The sequence below is a fragment of the Oncorhynchus nerka genome, linkage group LG20 (assembly GCF_034236695.1).
Source record: "Oncorhynchus nerka isolate Pitt River linkage group LG20, Oner_Uvic_2.0, whole genome shotgun sequence".
Lineage (NCBI taxonomy): Eukaryota > Metazoa > Chordata > Actinopteri > Salmoniformes > Salmonidae > Oncorhynchus > Oncorhynchus nerka.
This window is the reverse complement of record NC_088415.1, coordinates 52,608,952-52,631,619: the sequence shown is the minus strand read 5'-3', so window position 1 is coordinate 52,631,619 and position 22,668 is coordinate 52,608,952. Positions and strand designations below refer to the sequence as shown.

The following is a 22,668-nucleotide window of genomic DNA, read 5'->3' as shown; positions in this document are numbered from 1 at the left end:
ACTCCATTCTGCTTGTTTATGTTTTATCTGTCGGCCCCAGCCTCACTCAGGCTCTGTGTGTAGTTAATCCGACCCTCCCTGCCTAGTCAACGCCATTTTACCTGCTGTTGTTGTGCTAGCTGATTAGCTGTTGTTGTCTCAACTACTGTTTTAGCTAGCTCTCCCAATTCAACACCTGTGATTACTGTATGCCTCGCTGTATGTCTCTCTCAAATGTAAATATGCCTTGTATACTGTTGTTCAGGTTAGTTATCATTGTTTTAGTCTTCATCGACCTTGCCAAGGCTTTCGACTCTATCAATCACCATATTCTAATCGGCAGACTCAGTAGCCTCGGTTTTTCGGATGACTGCCTTGCCTGGTTCACCAACTACTTTGCAGACAGAGTTCAGTGTGTCAAATCGGAGGGCATGCTGTCCGGTCCTCTGGCAGTCTCTATCGGGGTGCCACAGGGTTCAATCCTCGGGCCGACTCTTTTCAGTGTATATATCAATGATGTTGCTCTTGCTGCGGGCGATTCCCTGATCCACCTCTACGCAGACGACACCATTCTATATACATCCGGCCCGTCCTTGGACACTGTGCTATCTATCTTCAATGCCATACAACACTCCTTCCGTGGCCTCCAACTGCTCTTAAACGTTAGTAAAACTAAATGCATGCTTTTCAACCGTTCTCTGCCTGCACCCGCACGCCTGACCAGCATCACCACCCTGGATGGTTCCGACCTAGAATATGTGGACATCTATAAGTACCTAGGTGTCTGGCTAGACTGTAAACTCTCTTTCCAGACTCATATCAAACATCTCTAATCGAAAATCAAATCTAGAGTCGGCTTTCTATTCCGCAACAAAGCCTCCTTCACTCACGCCGCCAAACTTACCCTAGTAAAACTGACTATCCTACCGATCCTCGACTTCGGCGATGTCATCTACAAAATTGCCTCCAACACTCTACTCACCAAACTGGATGCAGTTTATCACAGTGCCATCCGTTTTGTCACTAAAGCACCTTATACCACCCACCACTGCGACCTGTATGCTCTAGTCGGCTGGCCCTCGCTACATATTCGTCGCCAGACCCACTGGCTCCAGGTCATCTACAAGTCCATGCTAGGTAAAGCTCCACCTTATCTCAGTTCACTGGTCACGATGGCAACACCCATCCGTAGCACGCGCTCCAGCAGGTGTATCTCACTGATCATCCCTAAAGCCAACACCTCATTTGGCCGCCTTTCGTTCCACTTCTCTGCTGCCTGTGACTGGAACGAATTGCAAAAATCGCTGAAGTTGGAGACTTTTATCTCCCTCACCAACTTCAAACATCTGCTATCTGAGCAGCTAACCGATCGCTGCAGCTATACATAGTCTATCGGTAAATAGCCCCCACATTTTTACCTACCTCATCCCCATACTGTTTTTATTTATTTACTTTTCTGCTCTTTTGCACACCAATATCTCTACCTGTACATGACCATCTGATCATTTATCACTCCAGTGTTAATCTGCAAAATTGTGATTATTTGCCTACCTCCTCATGCCTTTTGCACACAATGTATATAGACTCCCCTTTTTTTCTACTGTGTTATTGACTTGTTAATTGTTTACTCCATGTGTAACTCTGAGTTGTCTGTTCACACTGCTATGCTTTATCTTGGCCAGGTCGCAGTTGCAAATGAGAACTTGTTCTCAACTAGCCTACCTGGTTAAATAAAGGTGAAATGAAAAAAATGAAAAACTACAGAGGGTAGTGCATATGGCGCAGTACATCACTGGGACCAAGCTTCCTGCCATCCAGGACCTCTATACCAGGCGGTGTCAGAGGAAGGTCCTAAAAATTGTCAAAGACTCCAGCCTCCCTAGTCATAGACTGTTCTCTCTGTTAGCGCACGGCAAGCGGTACCGGAGCGCCAAGTCTAGGTCCAAGATGCTTCTAAACAGTTTCTACCCCCAAGCCATAAGATTACTGAACATCTAATCAAATGGCTACCCAGACTACTTGAAACCTGGCACCATCCCTACGGTGAAGTATGGTGGTGGCCGTATCATATTGTGGGGATGTTTTTCAGCGGCAGGGACTGGGAGACAAGTCAGGATCGATGGAAAGATGAACCCAGCAAAGTGTAAGAAAGATCATTGATGAAAACCTGCTCCAGAGCGCTCAGGACCTCAGACTGGGGTGAAGGTTCACCTTCCAACAGGACAACGACCCTAAGCACACAGCCAAGACAATGCAGGAGTGGCTTCAGGACAAGTCTCTGAATGTCTTTGAGTGGCCCAGCCAGAGCTCAGACTTGAACCCGATCGAAAATCTCTGGAGAGACCTGAAAATAGCTGCAGCGATGCTACCCATCCAACCTGACAGAGCTTGAGAGATTCTGCAGAGAAGAATGGGAGAAACTCCCCAAGTACAGGTGTGCCAAGCTTGTAACGTAATACCCAAGAAGACTCGATGCTGTAATTGCAGCATTATGAACATTTGAACATCTTGGCCACGTTCTGTTATAATCTCCACCCGGCACAGCCAGAAGAGGACTGGCCACCCCACATATGCTCTCTCTAATTCTCTCTTTCTTTCTCTCTCTCGGAGGACCTGAGCCCTAGGACCGTGCCCCAGGACTACCTGCATGATGACTCCTTGCTGTCCCCAGTCCACCTGACTGTGCTGCTGCTCCAGTTTCAACTGTTCTGCCTTATTACTATTCGACCATGCTGGTCATTTATGAACATTTGAACATCTTGGTCATGTTCTGTTATAATCTCTACCCGGCACAGCCAGAAGAGGACTGGCCACCCCACATAGCCTGGTTCCTCTCTAGGTTTCTTCCTAGGTTTTGGCCTTTCTAGGGAGTTTTTCCTAGCCACCGTGCTTTTACACCTGCATTGTTTGCTGTTTGCTGTTTGGGGTTTTAGGCTGGGTTTCTGTACAGCACTTTGAGATATCAGCTGATGTACGAAGGGCTATATAAATAAATTTGATTTGATTTGATTGCTGCAAAGGTGCTTTAACAAAGTACCGAATAAAGGGTCTGAATACTTACTTAAATGTGATATTTCAGGTTTTTGCAAACATTTCTACAAACCTTTTTTTGCTTTGACATTATTGGATATTGTGTGTAGATTGAGGTTGATAAAATATATATATAATCCATTTAGAATAAGGCTGTAACGTAACAAAATGTGGAAAAAGTCAGGAGGTCTGAATACTTTCCGAATGCACCGTACATGGAAGTAGTATGTGCCTCCCCCAAAATACGAGTAAAAATAGATGATAATTTCTTATCTCTCAGATATAGGACAGACACTTCAAAACACTTCCTTTTGATACATGTTTTACTCTGATTTGCCATGTATGAATGGGGAGACAGGTAGCCTGGTGGTTAGAGCGTTGGGTGGATCAAAAAAATATATATATATGTTATTCATTCGTTTCTATGGGCTAGAACCAGTAAGACCAAATTCAATGTTTAATTAAATATATGTTTTTATATATTTTGCTTTTTATACCTACAGTACAGTACAGTCCTACCATTCAAAATCAAACAGCAAAAGTATCCATGGTCCGACCATTTTAAAACAATTCCGTAGTAGAACGCCCACCTGAACGGCTATAATTCTGCTGCCTATAGTGGCATAATGTGATGTGTGTGTGTGTGTGTGTGCACTGCAGGTGTGTTAGAGAAGCCTCTAGAGAAGAAGGCAGGGCGTAACTATGCTCCTCCTGGAACCAAGAAACTCATCTACTTCATAGATGACCTCAACATGCCTGAGGTGGATGTGTATGGTACGGTCCAGCCACACACACTCATACGCCAGCACCTGGACTACAACCACTGGTGAGAGGACACACATACATACACGCACGCACGCACACTCAAACATCATTGCATGAACTATAACTGCTAGTGTGTGAGTAGGTGCGTGTTTATGTGGTCTTTCAGGTACGACAGACAGAGGCTGGTGCTGAAAGAGATCCATAACTGTCAGTACATCACCTGTATGAACCCTACAGCAGGGAGCTTCTCAGTCAACCCCAGACTACAGGTAACACACATATACAGTCGACTCTAGACAACAGCAACACACACACAGGCTAACCTCTCTCTCCTCGCTCTCTCTCTCAGAGGCATTTCTCAGTGTTTGCGGTTCATTTCCCTAGCGCTGAGGCGCTAGCCACCATCTTCACTAGCATCCTGTCAGCCCATTTCCTCCAGGGGGGCTTCAGCTATGGCGTCTCGCGCTCGGTAGGAACACTAATACAGGTATGCGTCAGTCTGTCTGTCTATCTGATTATCTGCCTGCCTGTCTGTCTACCTGTCTGCCAAGTCTGTCTGTGTCTCTTTCAGTCTGTGTGTCTGTCAATCAATCTACTTTCCTCCTCCCACCCTCCATCCATTTTTGTCTTTCTCCTCCTGCAGGCAGCCATCTGTCTCCATCAGAAGGTCAGTCAGAACTTCCTCCCCACGGCCATACGCTTTCACTATATCTTCAACCTGAGGGACCTCTCCAACATCTTCCAGGTAGCACACACACACATTGAAAAAACATCATTGTCATCATCAATCTTCATCAATGTGGATTCATGCCTCTCTATCTCGCTCTTTATCTATGTCTCCCTCTCTCTCTCACTCTTTATCTACGTCTCCCTCTCTGTTGTAGGGTATTCTGTTTGCCCTGCCAGATTGTGTGCGTTACCCCATAGACCTTGTCCATCTGTGGCTCCATGAGTCGTCCCGGGTTTACTCTGACAAACTGATGGAGGAGAAGGATGTGGAACTCTTCAACAAGATTCTACTAGACACTGGCAAGAGATACTTTGAGGTGAGAGACATGTGGCAGCCATCTGATGGGGTTTGTTACAAACAAGACTGCTTAACATACAACTTGCTACTCTCTTTACTTCATTCACTCATATTTACATATTGTGTCTCTCTGAAATTGCTTATAGTAAAGTGATCCATATGGCCTTTACACATCCAGTGCATTCGGGAAGTATTCAGACCCCTTCGCTTTTTCCACATTTTGTCACGTTTACAGCCCTTTTCTAAAATAGTTTAAATCAATCTGCACAACCTCGTAATGACTAAGTACTGAGTAAAGGGTCTGAATACGTACATAAATGTGATATTTCAGTTAAATGTTTTATACATTTGCAAAAAAATAGTTTTTTTTGCATTGTCATTATCAGTGGCGATTTTAGCATGTAAATCTTGGTGGAGCAAAAAAAAAGTGGGACGCATGCTAGCAAGGCCACGACACACCACTAAACAATATATGAATTTCACTAAAATGGTGACAAACTGTGCCCACAAACTGTTCGGGCCTACATAAAGATGTCCCAACAACAGCAGTCCCAACACCTTACCACTGCTACACCTGACAGCGAAATAGTTCATTCAGCCTCATTTACTGCCTTTAAAAAAATATAGCTGTTATGGCTGTCTTGCTTAAACAAACGTGGTTTCTACTGACAATTGAGATGTACACGCTAAGGCATAAGGGTAACGACAAGTAGATAAGAGGCAATCTGTAATTTTGATTAAGACATTAATGAGCGAGCTAGAATGGACGTGGTCAATATAACTATTTGTTCAGCACTTTTGAAATATACAGCAACAGATTTCAAAACATGGGCCGTTCTTACAGGGTTCCTGTACACCAAGTCAGAACCGTAGGATAAATAAAGGGGGCTTATAAGCAGACAATGAACGCTCTTACAATATCAATGATTACATTTCTCAAAAACAGGTTAAAGGCTACATGTGCACCACAAAGTCAGAACAGTAGGCCTAATTAAGAGGTGAAAATAGACCAAATTATTAGGGTGAGGCCTATGGGCTTCTAACAGCTTACTACACAACATACACTTAGTATTATTTTCTTAGCTACAGTACACATCTCCCTGGCATATCACACCATTTATGCAGCAGCATACAATACATTTTTGGACTCACCTTGTTGTGCTTTGCTCACTTGAACAGGAAGGTGGCGCGGCGGTCCATTGTGTGCAAATTTTGTCATCAGTCTGGCATTCTCTGGATGTACGGTGCTTTCAAGACAACTGGGAATTCAAAAAAAGGTTGAATAATGATGACATCAGTGATCTTCAGGTCATAGCTCTAGAAAGAGGCCTGAATTCCGAGTTTGATGAATGTTCAAAACTTATTTTCCCAGTCGTAGCTCATTTTTCCCAAGTTCCCAGTTGTCTTGAACTCTTTAAAGCAAGTTCCGATTTAACAGTTGTTTTAAGCAGGGCACAATTCATGCTTCATTGACAGAATGGCCAATGTTGAATGTTTATAATTTTTAACTAGGAAAAGAGACCCTTAATCTTAGACTTGGGACCACACAGCCACTCCACTGAATAGCAGGCTGATGATTGCTTTGCAATCCTTGCAGTTAGCCACTGATTCCTTCCAAACCACTCATTGCTGAATTTGAGATTTCCAACCTGGTGAGCAATCTTTATGTACAATGGCCGATGAGCACCGATACATTTTATCTATAATTTCTTGTCATTATTTCTCTTCATATGATAAGGATTAAAAAGGATTTGCCAGTAGATTGTCGACTTGATTCATGACGATGACTGCTCGCTAAGTTTTGAAAGTATGATGTTGACATGATCAGTCCATTCAAAGCTACTGTAGATATATGTGATTTGACATTTTATTTGTGACCAATGACCTTGAGCCTTCTTGGATGGGCACTTCTAATGTAACTCTATGGCAGCACCCAAGGGGCTTGAATTTTCTAGCTCTACCCTTAGACTTTGTGGTGATGTAGTGTCCCCATAAGTGACAGAGCACTGAGCCAATCACGGCGCAATGCTCCGTATTTTCTGCTGATTTGCCCCACCACCACAGAAAGCACTGAGCTGGGCTGAAGCACCTGCATTTTGAAACTGCCTTACTCAAGAAAACAAAAAAGAGACCATGTTTGTATGTGGCTTTATTAACTCATCGATATATCTTCTTCTTTTTTTTACATTGTTTGCAAACTGATATGTGACACGTATTAATGCCAAGATAACATGCAAAACAGGAAAGCCCCTCCCCAAAATTGTGGGGCTCTGCCCAAACTTCCCTGAATGATAGGTCGCCACTGGTCATTATGGGGTATTGTGTGTAGATTGATGAGGAGGGAAAACGATTTAATCCATTTTAGAATAAGGCTGTAATGTAACAAAATGTGGAAAAGGTCAAGGGGTCTGAATACTTCCCGAATGCACTGTACACTTACTGTAAGTGATGTTCTGTTCAAGTTCTCCCTCTGGCTTTCTCTTTTTTCCTGCTCTCACGCTCTCTCGCTCTCGCTCTCCTTCCCTCCTCTCCCCCCTCTCTGTGCAGGGTATAGATGAGTCTAGTTTCATCCACCAGCCCCTGGTGTACTGTCACTTTGCCCATGGGGTGGGGGAGCCCAGGTACCACCAGGCATCAGACTGGGAAAAGCTCCAGAAGACCCTGACTGATGCTCTGGAACACTACAACGAGCTGCATGCTGTCATGAACCTGGTGCTCTTTGAGGAGGCAATGCAGCATGTGTGAGAGTCACACACACACTGCCCTGTCTGTCACAATCTCCACTCGCTCAGCCAATCACTAACTTCACTCTGCTCGGTGCGCTACTCACACACACACACACACTTACTTTGCTTATTTTCCTGCTGTAGACTGCAGGGTAATGCACATATGATCTCTCATCACACTGAAATAAGCACACACTCACACCAAGTTGATATGTCTGTGTCCAGGTGTCGTATCAGTCGTATCCTGGAGGCCCCCCATGGTAATGCTCTGCTGGTGGGGGTGGGAGGCAGTGGGAAGCAGAGTCTGTGTCGCCTCGCTGCCTTCCTCAGTACCCTGGAGGTGTTCCAGATTACACTGAGGAAGGGCTACGGGATACATGACCTACGGGTACGGACTATCGACCAAATAACGGCTAAATACAACAGAATTTCTGGAAGCTTGAAAGCAAGAGCTCTAGATATCTAGATCCTGCTCATTTACAAAAATCCCCCCTTCCCTCATCCCCCCCCCCCGTTCTCTCTCTGTAGAGTGATATAGCAGCGCTGTACATCAAGGTGGGGGTGAAGAATATTGGGACAGTCTTCCTCCACACAGATGCCCAGATCCCAGACGAACGCTTCCTGGTCCTCATCAACGACATGCTGGCGTCAGGTACGCACCAACACCACATCTCAACCATTCAAAGACATGCTGGCATCTAACCTGGACTCAGGGGTAGACGTAACATAGTAAATGTAAATCCAGGACACAAAAATGATGACATGTTACCTTCCCTTCCGTATGGTATGTATTCATTTCTGGATGTCCGTCATCCATTTAGTGTGATATGTAACGAATTGCAAACGTTCAATATTTAATTTATTTGTAAAACGCACGATATGTTCTGAATTCCATTTTGCTGTGTCTAATGTTAGCTATGTGGCTAGGCGCCTAACGTTAGATATGTTTAGCTAGGCTAGGGGTTAAAAGTTAAGGCCAGGGTTAAGGTTAGGTTGAAGGTTAGGGGAAGGGTAGCTACCATGCCAAGTAGTTGCAAAGTAGCTAAAAAGTAGTACGTAGTTGCAAAGTAACTAAAAAGTAGTAAGTAGTTGCTAATTAGCTAAAATGATGCCCGTGATGAGATTAGAACTCGCAACCTTTGGGTTGCTAGACATTCGCGTTATACGCAAACACATCCACCCCGACCAACCACCCTATTTTTTTTGGCCTTAAGTAACCTTCTGTCTTTTGTAACCACACCAAACGTAACGTAACGTATCGTACTAATTTCAGTGTCCCGGATTTACGTTTACTATGTTATGTCTAATCTATAAAACCAGAATGTGGCATCAGGTACCTACACCACACCACACCTCAACCATCAACGACATGCTGGCATCAGGTACGCACCAACACCACACCTCAACTATCAACAACATGCTGTTATCAGGTACGCACCAATAACACACCTCAACCACCAATGACATGCTGGCATCAGGTACGCACCTACACCACACCTCAACCATCAACGACATGCTGGCATCAGGTATGCACCTACACCACACCTCAACTATCAACAACATGCTGTTATCAGGTACGCACCAATAACACACCTCAACCACCAATGACATGCTGGCATCAGGTACGCACCAACACCACACCTCAACTATCAACAACATGCTGTTATCAGGTACGCACCTACACCACACCTCAACCATCAACGACATGCTGGCATCAGGTACGCACCAACACCAACACCGCACCTCAACTATCAACGACATGCTGGCATCAGGTATGCACCAACACCACACCTCAACCATCAACGACATGCTGGCATCAGGTATGCACCTACACCACACCACACCTCAACTATCAACGACATGCTGGCATCAGGTACGCACCTACACCAACACCACACCTCAACCATCAACGACATGCTGGCATCAGGTATGCACCTACACCACACCTCAACCATCAACGACATGCTGACATCAGGTACGCACCTACACCAACACCACACCTCAACCATCAACGACATGCTGGCATCAGGTATGCACCAACACCAACACCACACCTCAACCATCAACGACATGCTGGCATCAGGTACGCACCTACACCAACACCACACCTCAACCATCAACGACATGCTGGCATCAGGTATGCACCTACACCATACCTCAACCATCAACGACATGCTGACATCAGGTACGCACCTACACCAACACCACACCTCAACCATCAACGACATGCTGGCATCAGGTACGCACCAACACCAACACCACACCCATCAACGACATGCTGGCATCAGGTATGCACCTACACCACACCTCAACCATCAACGACATGCTGACATCAGGTACGCACCTACACCAACACCACACCTCAACCATCAACGACATGCTGGCATCAGGTATGCACCAACACCACACCTCAACCATCAACGACATGCTGGCATCAGGTACGCACCAACATCACACCTCAACCATCAACGACATGCTGGCATCAGGTACGCACCTACACCACACCACACCTCAACTATCAACGACATGCTGGCATCAGGTACGCACCTACACCACACCGCACCTCAACCATCAACGACATGCTGGCATCAGGTACGCACCTACACCACACCACACCTCAACTATCAACGACATGCTGGCATCAGGTACCCACCAACACCGCACCTCAACTATCAACGACATGCTGGCATCAGGTACGCACCAACACCACACCTCAACCATCAACGACATGCTGGCATCAGGTACGCACCAACACCACACCTCAACCATCAACGACATGCTGGCATCAGGTACGCACCAACACCAACACCGCACCTCAACCATCAATGACATGCTGGCATCAGGTATGCAGCAACACCACACCTCAACCATCAACGACATGCTGGCATCAGGTATGCACCAACACCGCACCTCAACAATCAACGACATGATGGCATCAGGTACGCACCAACACCAACACCGCACCTCAACCATCAATGACATGCTGGCATCAGGTACGCACCAACACCGCACCTCAACCATCAATGACATGCTGGCATCAGGTACGCACCAACACCGCACCTCAACTATCAACGACATGCTGGCATCAGGTACGCACCAACACCACACCTCAACCATCAACGACATGCTGGCATCAGGTACGCACCAATACCACACCTCAACCATTAACGACATGCTGGCATCAGGTACGCACCAACACCGCACTTCAACCATCAACGACATGCTGGCATCATTTACGGACCAACACCGCACCTCAACCATCAACAACATGCTGGCATCAGGTACGCACCAACACCACACCTCAAATATCAACGACATGCTGGCATCAGGTATGCACCAACACCACACCTCAACCATCAACGACATGCTGGCATCAGGTACGCACCAACACCACACCTCAACTATCAACGACATGCTGGCATCAGGTACGCACCAACACCACACCTCAAATATCAACGACATGCTGGCATCAGGTATGCACCAACACCACACCTCAACTATCAACGACATGCTGGCATCAGGTACGCACCAATACCAACACCGCACCTCAAATATCAACGACATGCTGTCATCAGGTATGCACCAACACCACACCTCAACTATCAACGACATGCTGGCATCAGGTACGCACCAATACCAACACCGCACCTCAAAACTATCAACAACATGCTGGCATCAGGTATGCACCAACACCGCACCTCAACTATCAACGACATGCTGGCATCAGGTATGCACCAACACCAACACCGCACCTCAACTGTCAACGACATGCTGGCATCAGGTACGCACCAACACCACTCCTCAACCATCAACGACATGCTGGCATCAGGTGTGCACCAACACCAACACCACACCTCAACTATCAATGACATGCTGGCATCAGGTATGCACCAACACCACACCTCAACTATCAACGACATGCTGGCATCAGGTACGCACCAATACCAACACCGCACCTCAAAACTATCAACGACATGCTGGCATCAGGTATGCACCAACACCAACACCGCACCTCAACTATCAACGACATGCTGGCATCAGGTATGCACCAACACCAACACCACTCCTCAACCATCAATGACATGCTGGCATCAGGTATGCACCAACACCGCACCTCAACTATCAACGACATGCTGGCATGAGGTACGCACCAACACCACTCCTCAACCATCAACGACATGCTGGCATCAGGTATGCACCAACACCACTCCTCAACCATCAACGACATGCTGGCATCAGGTATGCACCAACACCAACACCGCACCTCAACTGTCAACGACATGCTGGCATCAGGTATGCACCAACACCACTCCTCAACCATCAACGACATGCTGGCATCAGGTATGCACCAACACCGCACCTCAACTGTCAACGACATGCTGGCATCAGGTATGCACCAACACCACTCCTCAACCATCAACGACATGCTGGCATCAGGTATGCACCAACACCGCACCTCAACTATCAACGACATGCTGGCATCAGGTATGCACCAACACCAACACCGCACCTCAACTGTCAACGACATGCTGGCATCAGGTATGCACCAACACCACTCCTCAACCATCAACGACATGCTGGCATCAGGTATGCACCAACACCGCACCTCAACTATCAACGACATGCTGGCATCAGGTATGCACCAACACCGCACCTCAACTGTCAACGACATGCTGGCATTAGGTATGCACCAACACCAACACCGCACCTCAACTATCAACGACATGCTGGCATCAGGTATGCACCAACACCAACACCGCACCTCAACTATCAACGACATGCTGGCATCAGGTATGCACCAACACCAACACCGCACCTCAACTATCAACGACATGCTGGCATCAGGTACGCACCAACACCACACCTCAACCATCAACGACATGCGGGCATCATGTGCCCTGTCTCCTAGGGGACATCCCAAACCTGATCTGTAAGGAAATAGTGGACATGATCGTGAGGCATCCCCTAGCTAGTGTGTTAGTATGCTAGTGTGTGCCCTATCTCCTAGGGGACATCCCAGACCTGTTCAGTGAGGAGGAAGTGGATATGATCGTGACGTCCATCCGTATGGAGCTAAGAGGACTGGGCCTGATTGACAACAGAGACAACTGCTGGGCCTTCTTCATCGAGAGGATACGGAGGCAGCTCAAGGTCTGTCTACTGGGCTCAATGAGATCAATCAATTAAAGTCAGCTCTATAACAGGAAATGTAATAGGTGCTACGTTTACAACAAAGTATGCACAATTTATTTCCTGAAGAGGGAAATGTCAACAGTGACAAATAGTTGATTTGTCTCTCTTTTCCCTCTCCCCCTCCCTCTGTTCTTCTTCCCTCCACCTCGCTACAGGTGGTCCTGTGTTTTTCCCCGGTAGGGTTCACCCTGCGTACCCGTGCTCGTAAGTTCCCGGCCCTGGTCAACTGTACGGCCATAGACTGGTTCCACTCCTGGCCTCAGCTGGCCCTTCAGTCTGTCAGCACCACCTTCATAGAGAAGATACCTGATCTGGAGGTTAACACCAGTCCGACGACACATCACAATCACATAGACAGTGGATGATATATATTTGTTTTGCATATCCATGTTTTCTCTCTAACCTCTCTAGCCGGATGTCCGTGCGTCCATCAGTGAGTTTATCTCCTACGCCCATACCAGTGTTAACGAGGTGAGAGGCTGAGAAATAATTTATCTTTACAACATAAAGGACTTCATTTCAGTGACAGTTGAGTCAGTTGAAATCAAGTGACAGATCATTTGAATATAATATTGAAAGTACTTTATTGTCTAAATGTGTTCCAGGTGAGTGTGAAGTACCAGCAGAACGAGAAGCACTTCAACTACACCACTCCCAAGAGCTTCCTAGAGTTTATGAAACTGTACGGTAACCTACTGGGGACAAAACGCAGAGAGCTCACTCAGAAGATGGAGAGACTGGAGAACGGCCTGCAGAAACTACAGACCACGGCCTCACAGGTCAGTCAGACTCATAGTCCCCCCCCCCCCACACACACACACACAAGACCACACTTCGCCTCTTCCTTCTCTCTCTCTCTCTCTCTCTCTCTCTCTCTCTCTCTCTCTCGCTCGCTCTCGCTCTCCGAGCCATCTCTCTACCGACCCTCCATCCATATCTATTTCCCCCTTCTCAGGTGGAGGATCTTAAGGCTAAGTTAGCAGTCCAGGAAGTAGAGCTATGGCAGAGGAACACAGACACAGAGGCTCTCATCTCTAAGATCGGCCAGCAGACAGACAAACTCAACCAGGAGAGGGCTGTGGCAGACGCGGAGGAACAGAGGGTAAGAGTGAGCACGTGAGCCTTGATCAGTTTCAAGGAATCCTCAGAAATCGTAATGGTGTTGGTAGTAATTATTAGGTAATTACCATTTTGTTGTGCCATTTCTAAGTTGAAATGTGCAATGTATAAGTGTTTAGTGTGTGGTGCTGTGTGTTGTTGTCCTTTAGGTAGGAACCATCCAGGCTGAGGTGACCACACAGCAACAGCAGAGTGAAGAGGACCTGGCGAAGGCTGAACCTGCCTTACAGGCAGCTGACGCAGCCCTCAACACACTCAACAGGGTAACACACAGCTCTACAGGCAGCTGACACAGCCCTCACCACACTCAACAGGGTAACACACAGCTCTACAGGCAGCTGACACAGCCCTCACCACACTCAACAGGGTAACACACAGCTCTACAGGCAGCTGACACAGCCCTCAACACACTCAACAGGGTAACACACAGCCTTACAGGCAGCTGACACAGCCCTCAACAGGGTAACACACAGCTCTACAGGCAGCTGATGAAGCCATCAACACACTCAACAGGGTAACACACAGCTCTACAGGCAGCTGACGCAGCCCTCAACAGGGTAACACACAGCTCTACAGGCAGCTGACGCAGCCCTCAACAGGGTAACACACAGCTCTACAGGCAGCTGACGCAGCCCTCAACACACTCAACAGGGTAACACACAGCTCTACAGGCAGCTGACGCAGCCCTCAACACACTCAACAGGGTAACACACGGCTCTACAGGCAGCTGACACAGCCCTCAACACACTCAACAGGGTAACACACAGCCTTACAGGCAGCTGACGCAGCCCTCAACACACTCAACAGGGTAACACACGGCTCTACAGGCAGCTGACGCAGCCCTCAACACACTCAACAGGGTAACACACAGCTCTACAGGCAACTGACGCAGCCCTCAACACACTCAACAGGGTAACACACGGCTCTACAGGCAGCTGACGCAGCCCTCAACACACTCAACAGGGTAACACACAGCTCTACAGGCAGCTGACACAGCCCTCAACAGGGTAACACACGGCTCTACAGGCAGCTGACGCAGCCCTCAACACACTCAACAGGGTAACACACAGCTCTACAGGCAGCTGACGCAGCCCTCAACACACTCAACAGGGTAACACACGGCTCTACAGGCAGCTGACGCAGCCCTCAACACACTCAACAGGGTAACACACGGCTCTACAGGCAGCTGACGCAGCCCTCAACACACTCAACAGGGTAACACACAGCTCTACAGGCAGCTGACGCAGCCATCAACACACTCAACAGGGTAACACACAGCTCTACAGGCAGCTGACGCAGCCCTCAACACACTCAACAGGGTAACACACAGCTCTACAGGCAGCTGACGCAGCCATCAACACACTCAACAGGGTAACACACGGCTCTACAGGCAGTTGACGCAGCCCTCAACACACTCAACAGGGTAACACACAGCTCTACAGGCAGCTGACACAGCCCTCAACACACTCAACAGGGTAACACACGGCTCTACAGGCAGCTGACGCAGCCCTCAACACACTCAACAGGGTAACACACAGCCTTACAGGCAGCTGACGCAGCCCTCAACACACTCAACAGGGTAACACACGGCTCTACAGGCAGCTGACGCAGCCCTCAACACACTCAACAGGGTAACACACAGCTCTACAGGCAGCTGACGCAGCCCTCAACACACTCAACAGGGTAACACACAGCTCTACAGGCAGCTGATGCAGCCTTCAACACACTCAACAGGGTAACACACAGCTCTACAGGCAGCTGACACAGCCCTCAACAGGGTAACACACGGCTCTACAGGCAGCTGACGCAGCCCTCAACACACTCAACAGGGTAACACACAGCTCTACAGGCAGCTGACGCAGCCCTCAACACACTCAACAGGGTAACACACAGCTCTACAGGCAGTTGACGCAGCCCTCAACACACTCAACAGGGTAACACACAGCTCTACAGGCAGTTGACGCAGCCCTCAACACACTCAACAGGGTAACACACAGCTCTACAGGCAGCTGACGCAGCCCTCAACACACTCAACAGGGTAACACACAGCTCTACAGGCAGTTGACGCAGCCCTCAACACACTCAACAGGGTAACACACAGCTCTACAGGCAGCTGACACAGCCCTCAACAGGGTAACACACGGCTCTACAGGCAGCTGACGCAGCCCTCAACACACTCAACAGGGTAACACACAGCTCTACAGGCAGCTGACACAGCCCTCAACACACTCAACAGGGTAACACACAGCCTTACAGGCAGCTGACGTAGCCCTCAACACACTCAACACACTGTTTGAAAAGACTGCCTGAAATTTCAGCCTGTTGTGGTGGAAGGGAGTATTGGCCTGCCTGGTGACATCACCAGGTAACTGAGTTAGTAGACCAATAAGAAAGAGAATTCCAAACCTCTCTTCCAATAGCGGCTCATTTTCATTTTCCCCCTCCCCAGTTATACCACTCCCTGACAGTCCTAGCAAAATTCTTGCTTGAGAAATTGCTCTTTGCTAATAAGCTTTTTTTTTTACCATTTTAATTTAAAACAATAGCAATAAGGTACATAATTGCTACCCGTTAAAAAACTAAAAGCCTCAAGACGAAGGCCCTGAGGCCGATACATAATGCTTAATAAAGAGCAGTCATACTAGCAAGAGCAGTTTGCAGGTTCCTTGTTTTTTTCTCATGTTATTCAATTGTTACTATTCACCTGCAACAAAGATAGCTCAGATGTGCAAGTGCCTTTTGAATTTGACTTAATTGCTACCCAGAAATGTTTTCGATATGGAGATATATTGGTCCAATATATTAATACAGGACGTTTTTCTTTTATATCATGCGATTCCTAATAATGTGTCCTCCCTCTAGCTGAACCTGACAGAGTTGAAGACGTTCCCTAACCCCCCGGCCATAGTGACTAACGTGTCTGCTGCTGTCATGGTGCTACTGGCTCCTCATGGTAAATTACCCAAAGACCGCAGCTGGAAGGCAGCGAAAGTAGTCATGAGCAAGGTCAGTCTTGGTGTGTCTTGTCTGTGTGACAAAGTGTGTAAGGAGCATATATCCCATAGGTGACAGTTTGTCTGTCTGGCCGTCCGTGTGTCTGTGTCACTTTGTGTTAACGGCAGTGTTCCAGAGTGTGTACGCCCATGTGTGTGTCTATGCCCAGGTGGATGACTTCCTACAGGCGTTGGTGAACTTTGACAAGGAACACATCCCGGAATCGACAGTGAGGTGCGTGAGAGATGAGTACCTCAGTGACCCAGAGTTTAACCCTGAGTTTGTCAGACTCAAATCATCCGCCGCCGCCGGTCTCTGTGCCTGGGTCCTCAACATCATACGCTTCCACGAGGTACACTCCACGCAGTAATACACAATACTGTATACACCCCACACAGTAATACACAATACTGTATACACTCCACGCAGTAGTACACAATACTGTATACACCCCACACAGTAATACACATTACTGTATACACCCCACACAGTAATACACAATACTGTATACACCCCACACAGTAATACACAATACTGTATACACCCCACACAGTAATGTATACACAATAACACTGTATACACCCCACAGTAACACACAATACTGTATACACCCCACACAGTAATACTGTGTATACACCCCACAGTAATACACAATACTGTATACACCCCACACAGTAATACACAATACTGTATACACCCCACACAGTAATACACAATACTGTATACACCCCACACAGTAACACACAATACTGTATACACCCCACACAGTAACACACAATACTGTATACACCCCACACAGTAATACACAATACTGTATACACCCCACACAGTAATACACAATACTGTATACACCCCACACAGTAATACACAATACTGTATACACCCCACACAGTAATACACAATACTGTATACACCCCCACACAGTGTATAATACACAATACTGTATACACCCCACACAGTAATACACAATACTGTATACACCCCACACAGTAACACACAATACTGTATACACCCCAACAGTACACAATGTGTATACACCCCACACAGTAATACACAATACTGTATACACCCCACACAGTAATACACAATACTGTATACACCCCACACAGTAATACACAATACTGTATACACTCCACACAGTAATACACAATACTGTATACACCCCACACAGTAATACACAATACTGTATACACCCCACACAGTAACACACAATACTGTATACACCCCACACAGTAATACACAATACTGTATACACCCCACACAGTAATACACAATGCTGCATACAACCCACACACACTAATACACAATGCTGTATACACTCCACACACTAATACACAATACTGTATACACCCCACACAAACTAATACACAATGCTGTATACACCCCACACACTAAAACACAATGTTGTATACACTCCACACACACTAATACACAATGTATACACCCACACACACTAATACACAATGCTGTATACACCCACACACACTAATACACAATGCTGTATACACCCCACACACTAATACACAATGATGTATACACTCCACACAGTAATACACAATGCTGTATACACTCCACACACACTAATACACAATGCTGTATACACTCCACACACACTAATACACAATATTGTATACACCTCACACACTAATACACAATGCTGTATACACTCCACACACACTAATACACAATGCTGTATACACTACACACACACTAATACACAATACTGTATACACCCCACACACACTAATACACAATGCTGTATACACCCTACACACACTAATACACAATACTGTATACACCCTACACACACTAATACACAATGCTGTATACACCCCACATACACTAATACACAATGCTGTATACACGCCACACACTAATACACAATACTGTGTACACCCCACACACACTAATACACAATGCTGTATACACCCTACACACACTAATACACAATACTGTATACACCCTACACACACTAATACACAATGCTGTATACACCCTACACACACTAATACACAATGCTGTATACACTCCACACACACGAATACACAATGCTGTATACACTCCACACACACTAATACACAATGCTGTTACACCCCACACAGTAATACACAATGCTGTATACACTCCACACACACTAATACACAATGCTGTATACACTCCATACACACTAATACACAATATTGTATACACCTCACACACTAATACACAATGCTGTATACACTCCACACACACTAATACACGATGCTGTATACACCCCACACATACTAATACACAATACTGTTTACACTCCACACACAATAATACACAATGCTGTATACACCCCACATACACTAATACACAATGCTGTATACACTCCACACACACTAATACACAATGCTGTATACACCCCACATAAACTAATACACAATCCTGTATACACTCCACACACAATAATACACAATGCTGTATACACTCCACACACACTAATACACAATGCTGTATACACTCCACACACACTAATACACAATGCTGTATACACCCTACACACACTAATACACAATACTGTATACACCCTGCACACACTAATACACAATGATGTATACACCGCACACACTAATACACAATGCTGTATACACCCCACACAGTAATACACAATGCTGTATACACTCCACACACACTAATACACAATACTGTATACTCCCCACACACTAATACACAATGCTGTAAACACTCCACACACACTAATACACAATGCTGTATACACTCCACACACACTAATACACAATGCTGTAAACACTCCACACATACTAATACACAATGCTGTATACACTACACACACACTAATACACAATGCTGTATACACTACACACACACTAATACACAATGCTGTATACAATCCACACACACTAATACACAATGCTGTAAACACTCCACACACACTAATACGCAATGCTGTATATACCCCACACACACTAATACACAATGCTGTAAACACTCCACACACACTAATACACAATGCTGTATATACCCCACACACACTAATACACAATACTGTATACACTACACAAACACTAATACACAATGCTGTATACACTCCACACACACTAATACACAATGCTGTATACAGTCCACACACAATAATACACAAATCTGTATACACCCCACACAGTAATACACAATGCTGTATACACCCCACACAGTAATACACAATGCTGTATACACTCCACACACACTAATACACAATGCTGTATACACTCCACACACACTAATACACAATATTGTATACACGTCACACACTAATACACAATGCTGTATACACCACACACACACTAATACACAATGCTGTATACACCACACACACACTAATACACAATGCTGTATACACCCCACACACACTAATACACAATGCTGTATACACTCCACACACACTAATACACAATGCTGTATACACCCCACACACTAATACACAATAATGTATACACCCCACACACACTAATACACAATAATGTATACACCCCACATACACTAATACACAATGCTGTATACACCCCACACACACTAATACACAATGCTGTATACACTCCACACACACTAATACACAATGCTGTATACACTCCACACACACTAATACACAATACTGTATACACCCCACAAACACTAATACACAATGCTGTATACACCCTAAAAATAAAAAAATAATAATAATAATAATAATACACACACTAATACACAATGCTGTATACACTCCACACACACTAATACACAATGCTGTATACACCCTACACACACTAATACACAATACTGTATACACCCTGCACACACTAATACACAATGATGTATACACCGCACACACTAATACACAATGCTGTATACACCCCACACAGTAATACACAATGCTGTATACACTCCACACACACTAATACACAATACTGTATACACCCCACACACTAATACACAATGCTGTATACACTCCACACACACTAATACACAATGCTGTATACACTCCACACACACTAATACACAATGCTGTAAACACTCCACACATACTAATACACAATGCTGTATACACTACACACACACTAATACACAATGCTGTATACACTACACACACACTAATACACAATGCTGTATACAATCCACACACACTAATACACAATGCTGTAAACACTCCACACACACTAATACGCAATGCTGTATATACCCCACACACACTAATACACAATGCTGTAAACACTCCACACACACTAATACACAATGCTGTATACACCCCACACACACTAATACACAATGCTGTATACACTCCACAAACACTAATACACAATGCTGTATACACCCACACACACTAATACACAATGCTGTATACAGTCCACACACAATAATACACAAATCTGTATACACCCCACACAGTAATACACAATGCTGTATACACCCCACACACTAATACACAATGCTGTATACACTCCACACACACTAATACACAATGCTGTATACACTCCACACACTAATACACAAATGCTGTATACACCCCACACACTAATACACAATGCTGTATACACCCCACACACACTAATACACAATGCTGTATACACCCACACACACTAATACACAATGCTGTATACACCCCACACACACTAATACACAATGCTGTATACACTCCACACACACTAATACACAATGCTGTATACACCCCACACACTAATACACAATAATGTATACACCCCACACACACTAATACACAATAATGTATACACCCCACATACACTAATACACAATGCTGTATACACCCCACACACACTAATACACAATGCTGTATACACTCCACACACACTAATACACAATGCTGTATACACTCCACACACACTAATACACAATACTGTGTACACCCCACAAACACTAATACACAATGCTGTATACACCCTACACACACTAATACACAATGCTGTATACACTCCACACACACTAATACACAATGCTGTATACACCCTACACACACTAATACACAATACTGTATACTGTTCTTAACTGACTTGCCTGGTTAAATAAAGGTAAAAAAATAAAAAAAAAAAAAATAATAATAATACACAATACTGTATACACCCCACACACACTAATACACAATGCTGTATACACTCCACACACACTAATACACAATGCTGTATACAATCCACACACACTAATACACAATGCTGTATACACTCCACACACACTAATACACAATGCTGTATATACCCCACACACACTAATACACAATGCTGTATACACTCCACACACACTAATACACAATGCTGTATATACCCCACACACACTAATACACAATACTGTATACACTACACAAACACTAATACACAATGCTGTATACACTCCACACACACTAATACACAATGCTGTATACAGTCCACACACAATAATACACAAATCTGTATACACCCCACACAGTAATACACAATGCTGTATACACCCCACACAGTAATACACAATGCTGTATACACTCCACACACACTAATACACAATGCTGTATACACTCCACACACACTAATACACAATATTGTATACACCCTACACACACTAATACACAATACTGTATACACCCCACACACACTAATACACAATACTGTATACACCCCACACACACTAATACACAATGCTGTATACACCCCACACACACTAATACACAATGCTGTATACACTCCACACACACTAATACACAATGCTGTATACACCCCACACACTAATACACAATAATGTATACACCCCACACACACTAATACACAATAATGTATACACCCCACATACACTAATACACAATGCTGTATACACCCCACACACACTAATACACAATACTGTATACACCCCACA

At 45.4% G+C, this 22,668-nt stretch overlaps 1 protein-coding gene across 1 annotated transcript in view; it reads left to right on the top strand.

Annotated features, from left to right (window-relative positions):
- The window catches only part of dnah9l (dynein, axonemal, heavy polypeptide 9 like), a 174,719-nt gene that overhangs the window by 66,332 nt on the left and 85,719 nt on the right, over positions 1-22,668 (top strand). Inside the window, exons 48-63 of the mRNA XM_065005584.1 lie at positions 3,670-3,835; positions 3,941-4,043; positions 4,124-4,261; positions 4,418-4,519; positions 4,659-4,820; positions 7,349-7,542; positions 7,753-7,915; positions 8,056-8,179; positions 12,536-12,678; positions 12,876-13,037; positions 13,132-13,191; positions 13,326-13,499; positions 13,676-13,822; positions 13,989-14,102; positions 16,702-16,845; positions 17,003-17,185. Coding sequence (XP_064861656.1) covers positions 3,670-3,835; positions 3,941-4,043; positions 4,124-4,261; positions 4,418-4,519; positions 4,659-4,820; positions 7,349-7,542; positions 7,753-7,915; positions 8,056-8,179; positions 12,536-12,678; positions 12,876-13,037; positions 13,132-13,191; positions 13,326-13,499; positions 13,676-13,822; positions 13,989-14,102; positions 16,702-16,845; positions 17,003-17,185 — 2,279 coding nt within the window. The remainder of the gene's footprint in view (positions 1-3,669; positions 3,836-3,940; positions 4,044-4,123; positions 4,262-4,417; positions 4,520-4,658; positions 4,821-7,348; positions 7,543-7,752; positions 7,916-8,055; positions 8,180-12,535; positions 12,679-12,875; positions 13,038-13,131; positions 13,192-13,325; positions 13,500-13,675; positions 13,823-13,988; positions 14,103-16,701; positions 16,846-17,002; positions 17,186-22,668) is intronic.